Raw genomic sequence first — 12,600 nt, forward strand, 5'->3', positions numbered from 1 at the left:
GGGCTCCTGGGGCCCGGGTCTGGTACACGGCCCATGTCTGGGCGGCTGGGGCCTGGCGGGGTCGGTGGGCTGTTGCCCCTGGCTCCCGGGGGGCCTTAGGCCTATGCTTATGGGGGCTCTTTTCGGGGAATTCCTCGGCCGTCTTCTGGGTGGATGCGCGATTGTCCCTGCGGTGGGCTTCCCGGGATCTGTGCTCCGTGGGGGCTGCTGGTGGCCTGGGTCTTCTGGCCCTCTCTGTGGTTTCAGGTCATCTATCCACAGCTGTGTTGTATGCGATTGCCACTACTTGAGCTTGTTTTTGTTTGTTTGTGTGTCTGGGCATCAAGGGGAGCTTTGCATTTATAAAGCTTCCCTTGGCAAAGTAAATCTGTTTGGCATAAAAAGTATTCAGATTACAATTCTGCTGCAGTAAAGCTGGACAGGACGAGGGAAAAAATGAAGAGCAAAAATCTTCTGAAATCCCTTTTTGACATTTTCTAATATGAATAAGAATTTACACAATCAGATGCCTTCAGCATGTTTTGGTAGGAAGAAATGTATCTATAGAAGTCTAAAGACCGATGTAGGAATACCACAGAAATATCTAAAGAGCGTCACTCTGACGTGGAGTCATCAATACTTCTAGTTCATCATGTACAATGCGGCTGAAAGAAAGAGAAAAAGGGCGAGAAAAATGTTTGAAAAACCTGTTCTGGAGGGATGGACGGGAGTATGCAAGTTATTTATATGTTGTTTGTGTGTATCATCTGACATGGATACATGTTGACCAAAATAAGGTGTGTTAAGGTGTGTTAAATTCTGGCAGTGGTTCAATAGAACAGGGAGGAGAGTATCTGAAAGGTCGGGATGAGAAAACACCCAGTCCATGAGGTCACATGTGCAGCGTATAAATTGTAGCGCTGCTCGGGAGGTGCAGCATCATTATCCAGGAACATTGACCAGCAGTTCTCACCTGCTCATCACAATGAAGCTGATTCTTACTCTGACTCTCCTCTGGGCTCTCTCCAGCACAGGTAACTCCACTTACAGCGTTTTTACAGCAGCTTATTCAGAAAGTAAAGACTTAGATTAAAGAATCGTTTTATTTTAACTTTTTAGTCTTCGAGAACTTCGAGTCTTTATAGGAAGACTAGTAGCACTACTTATATGTACATACATATAAATATACATGTACATATATGTAAGATGTGACATGATTTTTTCCAAACACTCTTATTCTCTTGATTACAGCTGGAGCCCTGGTCTGTGAGGCCTGTGCAGATCAGCAGTGTTCAACCACAGTACCAAAGACATGTGGCACAGAGACAATGTGTATAACAGCGGCCATTACAGGTATTTTCATCCTCATGTCCTACTTTAAGATCCAGTTAAAGACAGTAAATGTTCTCTGAGTTTATGTGTGATTTCCATCAACATTAACAAACTGCACTTTGACTCTGCAGCCACTTCATCTGGATCTACAGCACAGCAAATCTTCAAGGACTGTGCTCCATCCTCCCAGTGTCCAGCCACAGGCAGTCAGACATTTTCAGTCAACTTGGGGTTTGCAAGTGCATTAGCATCGGCTGAGTGCTGCAACAACATAGACAGCTGCAACTCACAAAGTCTATCATGTAAGTAAACTCAGTGTAAGCTGCTCTGTGACCACCAGAAAACATCAGAGTGATAAGAAACAATATTCTGTCTTCTTTCTGTGGTGTTTGACACGTCTCTCCTCCAGAAATGAACTGTTCTGATCTTCTGTGTTTCAGTCCCTTCTTCTCAGCCAGCTAACAGTCTGCAGTGTGTTGTTTGTGACCCTTCCACCTCTCAATGCAGCGCTGCTATTCAGTGTTCAGGAGAGGAGGACAACTGCATCCAAGCAGCTGGTGAGTTTTCATCTGGAAAAGTTTTTAAAAAATGTAATCTTTGAATCTGGTTCCCACCTGAAAACATTTCAGACGAATTTCACCAATAAAGTTTTGTTAAATCAAAAAGTGAAGAAAAGTTATTTAACAATCCTCTTTCTTTGAAGATTTTATGACAGATTCTCGAACAAGTTACAAATTTAAACAAAGTTCAACCTGTTTTAGGTCTGTAATACTCAGCACAGCTGGTGATTGTTCTGACAGATGTTTTGTAATTTTCTAATTCAACACAGCAGCTGAAAAGTGTTCGATACCCACTGATCTAGTTTTGTGTTGTTTTTATTTTTTTGTAAAAACATAACTTGAATGTTTAAACTCTACTTTTTAATCCTCAGTAACAAATGGATCCACAACATATCCAGCACTGGGCTGTGTGACTCAGAACACATGTGCAGCAGCTACCAGTCTCGGTACTCTACCTTTCATGGAAAATGTTGGTACCATCAGCAGTGGACCGACCTGTTGTACCACCACTTTGTGTAACAGTCAGGTGACAACAACAACTGCTGCTCCAACCACAACAACTGCTGCTCCAACCACAACAACTGCGGCACCAACAACTACAACTGCGGCACCAACCACTACAACTGCGGCACCAACCACAACAACTGCTGCACCAACAACTACAACTGCGGCACCAACCACTACAACAGCTGCACCAACCACTACGACTGCGGCTCCAACCACAACAACTGCTGCTCCAACAACTACAACTGTGGCACCAACCACAACAACTGCTGCACCAACAACTACAACTGCGGCACCAACCACTACAACAGCTGCACCAACCACTACGACTGCGGCACCAACCACTACAACAGTGGCACCAACAACTACAACTGCGGCACCAACCACTACAACTGCCGCTCCAACCACAACAACTGCTGCTCCAACAACTACAACTGTGGCACCAACAACAACAACTGCTGCACCAACAACTACAACTGCGGCACCAACCACCACAACTGCTGCACCAACAACTATAACTGCGGCAACAACCACTACAACTGCCGCTCCAACCACAACAACTGCTGCTCCAACAACTACAACTGTGGCACCAACAACAACAACTGCTGCACCAACAACTACAACTGCGGCACCAACCACCACAACAGCTGCACCAACCACTACGACTGCGGCACCAACCACTACAACAGTGGCACCAACAACTACAACTGCGGCACCAACCACTACAACTGCGGCTCCAACCACAACAACAGCTGTACCAACCACTACAACTTCTGCACCAACCACTACAACAGCGGCACCAACAACTACAACTGCGGCACCAACCACAACAACAGCTGCACCAACAACTACAACTGCTGCACCAACAACTACAACTGCGGCACCAACCACAACAACAGCTGCACCAACAACTACAACTGTGGCTCCAACCACAACAACTGCTGCACCAACAACTACAACTGCGGCACCAACCACTACAACTTCTGCACCAACCACTACAACTGCGGCACCAACAACTACAACTGCGGCACCAACCACTACAACTGCGGCACCAACCACTACAACTGCGGCACCAACAACTACAACTGCGGCACCAACCACAACAACAGCTGCACCAACAACTACAACTGCGGCACCAACAACTACAACTGCTGCTCCAACCACAACAACTGCTGCTCCAACCACAACAACTGCTGCACCAACAACTACAACTGCGGCTCCAACCACAACAACTGCTGCACCAACCACAACAACAGCTGCACCAACTACAACAACTGCGGCAGCAACAACTACAACTGCTGCTCCAACCACAACAACTGCTGCACCAACCACAACAACTGCTGCACCAACCACAACAACAGCTGCACCAACCACAACAACAGCTGCACCAACAACAACTGCTGCACCGACCACAACAACTGCTGCACCGACCACAACAACAGCTGCACCGACCACAACAACAGCTGCACCAACAACTACAACTGCTGCTCAAACCACAACAACTGCGGCTCCAACCACAACAACAGCTGCACCAACCACTACAACTGCGGCACCAACCACTACAACTGCGGCACCAACAACTACAACTGCGGCACCAACCACTACAACTGCGGCACCAACAACTACAACTGCGGTTCCAACCACAACAACAGCTGCACCAACCACAACAACTGCGGCTCCAACCACAACAACTGCGGCACCAACAACTACAACTGCGGCACCAACAACTACAACTGCGGCACCAACAACTACAACTGTGGCACCAACAACTACAACTGCTGCTCCAACCACAACAACTGCTGCACCAACCACAACAACAGCTGCACCAACAACTACAACTGCGGCTCCAACCACAACAACTGCTGCACCAACAACTACAACTGCGGCTCCAACCACAACAACTGCTGCACCAACCACTACAACTGCTGCACCAACCACAACAACAACTGCACCAACAACTACAACTGCGGCTCCAACCACAACAACAGCTTCACCAACAACTACAACTGCGGCACCGACCACAACAACAGCTGCACCAACAACTACAACTGCGGCACCAACAACTACAACTGCTGCTCCAACCACAACAACTGCTGCACCAACAACTACAACTGCGGCTCCAACCACAACAACAGCTGCACCAACAACTACAACTGCGGCACCAACCACTACAACAGTGGCACCAACCACAACAACAGCTGCTCCAACCACAACAACTGCTGCACCAACCACAACAACAGCTGCACCAACAACTACAACTGCTGCTCCAACCACAACAACTGCTGCACCAACAACTACAACTGCTGCTCCAACCACAACAACTGCTGCACCAACAACTACAACTGCTGCTCCAACCACAACAACTGCTGCACCAACAACTACAACTGCTGCACCAACAACTACAACTGCGGCAGCAATCCCCACAACTGCTGCTCCAACCACCACAACTGCTGCTCCAACAACCACAACTGCTGCTCCAACCACTACAACTGCTGCACCAACAACTACAACTGCTGCAGCAATCCCCACAACTGCTGCTCCAACCACTACAAGTGCTGCTCCAACCACTACAACTGCGGCACCAACCACAACAACAGCTGCACCAACCACCACAAATGCTGCACCAACCACCACTAGCACTGCACCAACCACCACAACTGCTGCTCCAACCACCACAAATGCTGCACCAACCACCACAACTGCTGCACCAACAACTACAACTGCTGCACCGACCACAACAACTGCTTCACCAACAACTACAACTGCGGCACCAACAACTAAAACTGCTGCTCCAACCACTACAAGTGCTGCACCAACCACCACAACTGCTGCTCCTACCACTACAACTGCTGCAGCAATCCCCACAACTGCGGCAACAACCACAACAACTGCTGCAACAACCACCACAACAGCTGCACCAACCACCACAAATGGTGCACCAACCACCACTAGCACTGCACCAACCACCACAACTGCTGTACCAACCACAACTGCTGCTGCTCCAACCACTACAACTGCTGCAGCAATCCCCACAACTACGGCACCAACCACAACAACTGCTGCAACAACCACCACAACAGCTGCACCAACCACCACAAATGCTGCACCAACCACCACAACTGCTGTACCAACCACAACTGCTTCTGCTCCAACCACCACAAATGCTGCACCAACCACCACTAGCACTGCTCCAACCACTACAACTGCTGCTGCAGCAATCCCCACAAATGCTGCACCAATCACCAGTACAACAACTACTAGTAATGCATGTTCCATCAGACTGGGCTTGCTCCACCTGCTGCTTGGACTTTTTATCTTTTTCTGCTAGTAAACCAACAAACAATTTCCCTTTCATCTTTATTTGATAGAAAAATTGAACAATATACATGTTATTAAAAGGTTTTAAAGGAAAATAATTGAAAAAGTCAGGGAACATTTTTTTATTTTCTTTATGCACTCATTATTCAGAAATGTTATTTAGAATATTTGTTTAATTATAGTTGTTTTGATATTTTTAATCTTTTGGAAAATGAAGGAAATGTTTGAACTTTTCAATTTCTTTTCTTTGTATTTATTATTATACTACTAATAAGTAAAATTATAACTGTTATCATTATCAACATATTTATTTATTTATTTATCTCCTTCTCTGTGTTTATCATACTTTGTCTTCATTGCTGTCTTTACTTCTATTGATCATATTTTAATAAAGATCAAGTCCTTTCAGATCATCCCTTTTTGGACATTTTGTGTATGTCAGGCAGAATGTTGTCATTCATGTGGACAAATGATTCATAACTAAGATTTATTCAGTTTTATTGAATTCATTTCTGAAATTCCTTATAAAGCATTATTTCCACATAATTTTACAATTTTATACGTTGGGTTCTGCATTTATTTCCATTTGTATTTTCTATAAAACATTATTACTTTTTATTACTTTACTCTTTATCTAAACAGGATGAATTTAAGTACCCCAGCCATGGGATTAGAAATACAGTTTTCCTTTTTCTTAAATTTCTTCATTAATACAGAGGAATACTTTAATTGAACAAATATTGACTGGATACATGTTAGATTTTGACCTTTTCTAACATATATGATGTTGAAGTGACATCCTCCAAATAAAGTCCACTTCAAAAGTATGACTTCAAATGTAAGTTTAGAATATCTCGAGAAAAAGAAATGTAAATACACATTTATCCTAATTATAGGACTGTATGATTAAAACTAGTGACGACAAACACAAACTTTGGTGTCGGGTGAAACTAACTCAAAGGGTATCCCTGAAAAATCATTGGAACTGATCACTTCAACTCAAATTTCATTCTTGAACAAAACAAAAACATCTGTTTAATTTTCTGTGGTCACATGACCTGAATTAGCAAATTAAGTTTTAAAATTAAATAAAAAAAGCCAAGAAATGATCTTCTGTGAGCATCAAAAACGACCTGGAACCATCTGGAAAACGGGTTTCAGTTTTTGACACATAAGTATATGTTGGTGAACTTAAAAAACGTCTGTTTAGCTGTGTTGACTTGTTTCATCATGCTATGATGAAAAGGAGGAGAGTGTCTCAATGGCGATGTTGTAGAGATGAGAATACACTCAATCAGGTAAATCTCTCGCTCCATCAAAGGTTGATAGAAACTTGGGTGTCATGATTGGTGACCAACTAACCTTCAAAGATCCCGTTACCTCGGTTACTCGTTCAGCCGCTTTGCATTACTAAACATAAGAAAGATCAGACCATACCTGACCCAACATGCCCCCCAGCTCCTGGTGCAGGCCATGGTCATCTCCCACCTTGACTCCTGCAACGCTCTCCTAACTGGTCACCTAACTGGTCTCCTAACTGGTCTCCTAACTGGACTCCTAACTGGTCTCCTAACTGGTTTCCTAACTGGTTTCCTAACTGCTCTCCTAACTGGTCTCCTAACTGGTCTCCTAACTGGTTTCCTAACTGGTTTCCTAACTGGTTTCCTAACTGGTCTCCTAACTGGTCTCCAGCCTGTGAAACCTCTGCAGATGGTCCAGAACGCGGCGGTGCGTCTGGTCTTGGATCAGCCTAAAAGAACACGCCCCCCCTCTGTTCATTGAGCTCCTCTGGCTGCCCTTAGCCGCCAGCATCAGATCCAAGTCCCTGATGTTAGCTACAAAGAGCTTAATGGAACGGCTCCCATCTACTTGAATGCTCCTGCAAAGGCTTCTGTCCCAACTGGGTCCCTCCGTTGGTCCCAGGATTGTCGTCTAGCAGCTCCTACACCACGCCTAAGACAATCCAAACTCTGTTCATGTGTCGTCCCACGATGGTGGAATGACCTACCGAGCGCTACCAGAACAGGGGCGTCCCTGTCTATCTTCAAGAAGCTCCTGAAAACCCAGCTCTTCAGAGAGCATCTCCTATCCCAGCACTTACCTTGTACTTCCCTACCCCCTCTATCTCTGCCCTTTATCTTTCTGCACTTCCTTCTATGCCTGCACCCTATCTCTACTCTGTCCCCTCTGACAGAGTCGGACTCCTTGGTTCCTTCTATGTAGCTTATTGTTAGCTTTATATATAGCTTTGTTATATCTTTATTTGTAAGTCGCTTTGGATAAAAGCGTCTGATAAATACATAAACATAAACATAAATTGTGCTGGATCGAACATTTAGTACTACTCAGGAGGTGCATTATCATAATCCTGGATAGCTCATACGCAGTTCTCACCTACTCCGCTTACAGGGTCTTTACTAAAAACTTCAAAACAATAACAGCAAAAAGATGGAAACTTTTACTTGTAATTTATACAAATTTAGTTTATATGACCATCAATCCATCCATTTTGTTCCGTTTATCCAAGGTCGGGTCGGACAGGCAACAGGTCTAAGAGGGAAACCTGGACCATCTGGGAGTACCGTAGCTCCCTGAATATGGTCGCTGCAGGCCTCGAGCCTGGTGGACATCAGGCCCTCGAGCCTGGTGGACATCAGGCCCTCGAGCCTGGTGGACATCAGGCCCTCCTGCCCTGTGGCAGGTCCCAGGAAACAGGGGAGCCTATTGCAGCCAGTCGCTGGCTGCCCTCTACGGGGGAGCTTCTCTCCCCCAGGTCTATATCCCCATAGCCCTCTCCCTTCTGGCTCCTGCACACAGCACACACTCACACATGTAGGGTTTTTGGGGCGTGTGTTTTCTGTGGGGTGTCGGGGATGGGGCCACATAGGTGGTCCCCTTTACTGCACTCTGCAGTTCCCCTCTTTTAATTACACCCTAGACTACTACTACTCAAACACACACACAAACACACATTAGGTCTTGGGGGGTATTTGCACTGAGTGGCGGGGCTCTTTGGGGATGTAGGCTGCCCAGAGGGCCGCGCTCCCAGTTCTACAAGGTTGGCTGCCCCTCAGTTTTAATCGCTCACTATTAAAAAATATTGAAGAGCCAGAAGGGTGAGGGGAGGGGTCTTCCCACACCCCAACTGCCTGGTTGCTGCCCGGGGCGGGAGGGGCCACGAGGATGAGTTATTCTGCTGGTTCGGGGTCTGTGGTGGCTGGGGGGCTGCTGGCCCCCTGAATGCCCGCTGCGCCACACCCCAGCGGAGTTGAGGGAGGGAGGACGTGTGGATGTGTGGATGTATGGGATGTGCAAGTGTGTGTGGTGATGACCTTCTGGGTCTGGGTCTGGGACTTGCTGTCCTCTGGTCTGCTTGTGCTTCTCCCGATGGGGGGGCGGCGTTGCCTCCCCACGCTACTAGCAAATTCACCGACTTGGGTCCCGGGGCACTTCTCTGGGGCGCTTGGCCCTCTCGGGTATTGGGTGGGGCCTCTGCCGGGGGGTTTGGGGGCGCTCGGGCTCCTGGGGCCCGGGTCTGGTACAGGGCCCATGTCTGGGCGGCTGGGGCCTGGCGGGGTCGGTGGGCTGTTGCCCCTGGCTCCCGGGGGGCCTCTGCCCTATGCTTATGGGGACTCTTTTCGGGGAATTCCTCTGCCGTCTTCTGGGTGGATGCGCAGTTGTCCCTGCGGTGGGCTTCCTGGGATCTGTGCTCCGTGGGGGCTGCTGGTGGCCTGGGTCTTCTGGCCCTTTCTGTGGTTTCAGGTCATCTATCCACAGCTGTGTTGTATGCGATTGCCACTACTTGAGCTTGTTTTTGTTTGTTTGTGTGTCTGTTTTTTCTCTGATTGTCTGCTTTCAGGTGCTCCTGGTGGCTCTAAGGCTGGATTCCCCACAGAGGCCGTGGATTGTCATGTGTTTTGTTTTTACAGGTGTAGCAGCTGGTTGTCTGGTTTTTTGTTCTATTTTTGTTCTGTTTCTTCTTTTTTACTTTTCCTCGTCCCCCAGTCCGGTTTGGCACTATTACATGTTAACTATTGTGACAAAAATAAATAAATGGGCAGTTGATGGGCATCAAGGGGAGCTTTGCATTTATAAAGCTTCCCTTGGCAAAGTAAATCTGTTTGGCATAAAAAGTATTCAGATTACAATTCTGCTGCAGTAAAGCTGGACAGGACAAGGGAAAAAATGAAGAGCAAAAATATTCTGAAATCCCTTTTTGACATTTTCTAATATGAATAAGAATTTACACAATCAGATGCCTTCAGCATGTTTTGGTAGGAAGAAATGTATCTATAGAAGTCTAAAGACTGATGTAGGAATGCCACAGAAATATCTAAAGAGCGTCACTCTGACTCCATCATCAATACTTCTAGTTCATCATGTACAATGCGGCTGAAAGAAAGAGAAAAAGGGCGAGAAAAATGTTTGAAAAACCTGTTCTGGAGGGATGGACGGGAGTATGCAAGTTATTTATATGTTGTTTGTGTGTATCATCTGACATAAATACATGTTGACGAAAATAAGGTGTGTTAAGGTGTGTTAAATTCTGGCAGTGGTTCAATAGAACAGGGAGGAGAGTATCTGAATGGTCGGGATGAGAAAACACCCAGTCCATGAGGTCACATGTGCAGCGTATAAATTGTAGCGCTGCTCGGGAGGTGCAGCATCATTATCCAGGAACACTGACCAGCAGTTCTCACCTGCTCATCACAATGAAGCTGATTCTTACTCTGACTCTCATCTGGGCTCTCTCCAGCACAGGTAACTCCACTTACAGCGTTTTTACAGCAGCTTATTCAGAAAGTAAAGACTTAGATTAAAGAATCGTTTTATTTTAACTTTTTAATCTTCGAGAACTTCGAGTCTTTATAGGAAGACTAGTAGCACTACTTATATGTACATACATATAAATATACATGTACATATATGTAAGATGTGACATGATTTTTTCCAAACACTGTTATTCTCTTGATTACAGCTGGAGCCCTGGTCTGTGAGGCCTGTGCAGATCAGCAGTGTTCAACCACAGTACCAAAGACATGTGGCACAGAGACAATGTGTATAACAGCGGCCATTACAGGTATTTTCATCCTCATGTCCTACTTTAAGATCCAGTTAAAGACAGTAAATGTTCTCTGAGTTTATGTGTGATTTCCATCAACATTAACAAACTGCACTTTGACTCTGCAGCCACTTCATCTGGATCTACAGCACAGCAAATCTTCAAGGACTGTGCTCCATCCTCCCAGTGTCCAGCCACAGGCAGTCAGACATTTTCAGTCAACTTGGGGTTTGCAAGTGCATTAGCATCGGCTGAGTGCTGCAACAACATAGACAGCTGCAACTCACAAAGTCTATCATGTAAGTAAACTCAGTGTAAGCTGCTCTGTGACCACCAGAAAACATCAGAGTGATAAGAAACAATATTCTGTCTTCTTTCTGTGGTGTTTGACACGTCTCTCCTCCAGAAATGAACTGTTCTGATCTTCTGTGTTTCAGTCCCTTCTTCTCAGCCAGCTAACAGTCTGCAGTGTGTTGTTTGTGACCCTTCCACCTCTCAATGCAGCGCTGCTATTCAGTGTTCAGGAGAGGAGGACAACTGCATCCAAGCAGCTGGTGAGTTTTCATCTGGAAAAGTTTTTAAAAAATGTAATCTTTGAATCTGGTTCCCACCTGAAAACATTTCAGACGAATTTCACCGATAAAGTTTTGTTAAATCAACAAGTGGAAGAAAGTTATTTAACAATCTTCTTTCTTCGAAGATTTTATCACAGATTCTCGAACAAGTTACAAATTTAAACAAAGTTCAACCTGTTTTAGGTCTGTAATACTCAGCACAGCTGGTGACTGTTCTGACAGATGTTTTGTTATTTTCTAATTCGACACAGCAGCTGAAAAGTGTTCAATAATCACTGATCCTGTTTTGTGCTGTTTTTATTATTTTGTAAAAACATAACTTGAATGTTTAAACTCTACTTTTTAATCCTCAGTAACAAATGGATCCACAACATATCCAGCACTGGGCTGTGTGACTCAGAACACATGTGCAGCAGCTACCAGTCTCGGTACTCTACCTTTCATGGAAAATGTTGGTACCATCAGCAGTGGACCGACCTGTTGTACCACCCCTTTGTGTAACAGTCAGGTGACAACAACAACTGCTGCTCCGACCACCACAACTGCTGCTCCAACAACAACAACTGCTGCTCCAACCACAACAACTGCTGCACCAACAACAACAACTGCTGCTCCAACAACAACAACTGCTGCTCCAACCACAACAACTGCTGCACCAACAACTAAAACTACGGCACCAACAACTACAACTGCTGCTCCAACCACAACAACTGCGGCACCAACCACTACAACTGCGGCACCAACCACTACAACTGCGGCACCAACAACTACAACTGCGGCACCAACCACAACAACTGCTGCACCAACCACAACAACTGCTGCACCGACCACAACAACTGCGGCACCAACCACTACAACTGCGACACCAACCACTACAACTGCGGCACCAACAACTACAACTGCGGCACCAACCACTACAACAGCTGCACCAACAACTACAACTGCGGCACCAACAACTACAACTGCGGCACCAACCACAACAACAGCTGCACCAACAACTACAACTGCTGCTCCAACCACAACAACTGCTGCACCAACAACAACAACTGCTGCTCCAACCACAACAACTGCGGCACCAACCACTACAACTGCGGCACCAACCACTACAACTGCGGCACCAACCACTACAACTGCGGCACCAACAACTACAACTGCGGCACCAACCACAACAACAGCTGCACCAACAACTACAACTGCGGCACCAACCACAACAACTGCTGCACCAACCACAACAACTGCTGCACCGACCACAACAACTGCGGCACCAACC

The 12,600-nt window shown here is 46.2% G+C and overlaps 1 protein-coding gene across 1 annotated transcript in view; it reads left to right on the top strand.

Annotated features, from left to right (window-relative positions):
• Positions 1-936: 936 nt before the first annotated feature.
• Positions 937-12,600, top strand: part of LOC140279323 (uncharacterized) — an 85,610-nt gene continuing 73,946 nt past the window's right edge. Inside the window, exons 1-7 of the mRNA XM_072374439.1 lie at positions 937-1,013; positions 1,231-1,332; positions 1,443-1,613; positions 1,752-1,868; positions 2,243-2,457; positions 4,150-4,440; positions 11,193-11,309. Coding sequence (XP_072230540.1) covers positions 965-1,013; positions 1,231-1,332; positions 1,443-1,613; positions 1,752-1,868; positions 2,243-2,457; positions 4,150-4,440; positions 11,193-11,309 — 1,062 coding nt within the window. The 5' untranslated portion in view covers positions 937-964. The remainder of the gene's footprint in view (positions 1,014-1,230; positions 1,333-1,442; positions 1,614-1,751; positions 1,869-2,242; positions 2,458-4,149; positions 4,441-11,192; positions 11,310-12,600) is intronic.

This window comes from Leuresthes tenuis, unplaced genomic scaffold (genome assembly GCF_036924035.1).
Source record: "Leuresthes tenuis unplaced genomic scaffold, fLeuTen1.0.hap1 SCAF_21, whole genome shotgun sequence".
In the NCBI taxonomy this organism is placed as follows: Eukaryota; Metazoa; Chordata; class Actinopteri; order Atheriniformes; family Atherinopsidae; genus Leuresthes; species Leuresthes tenuis.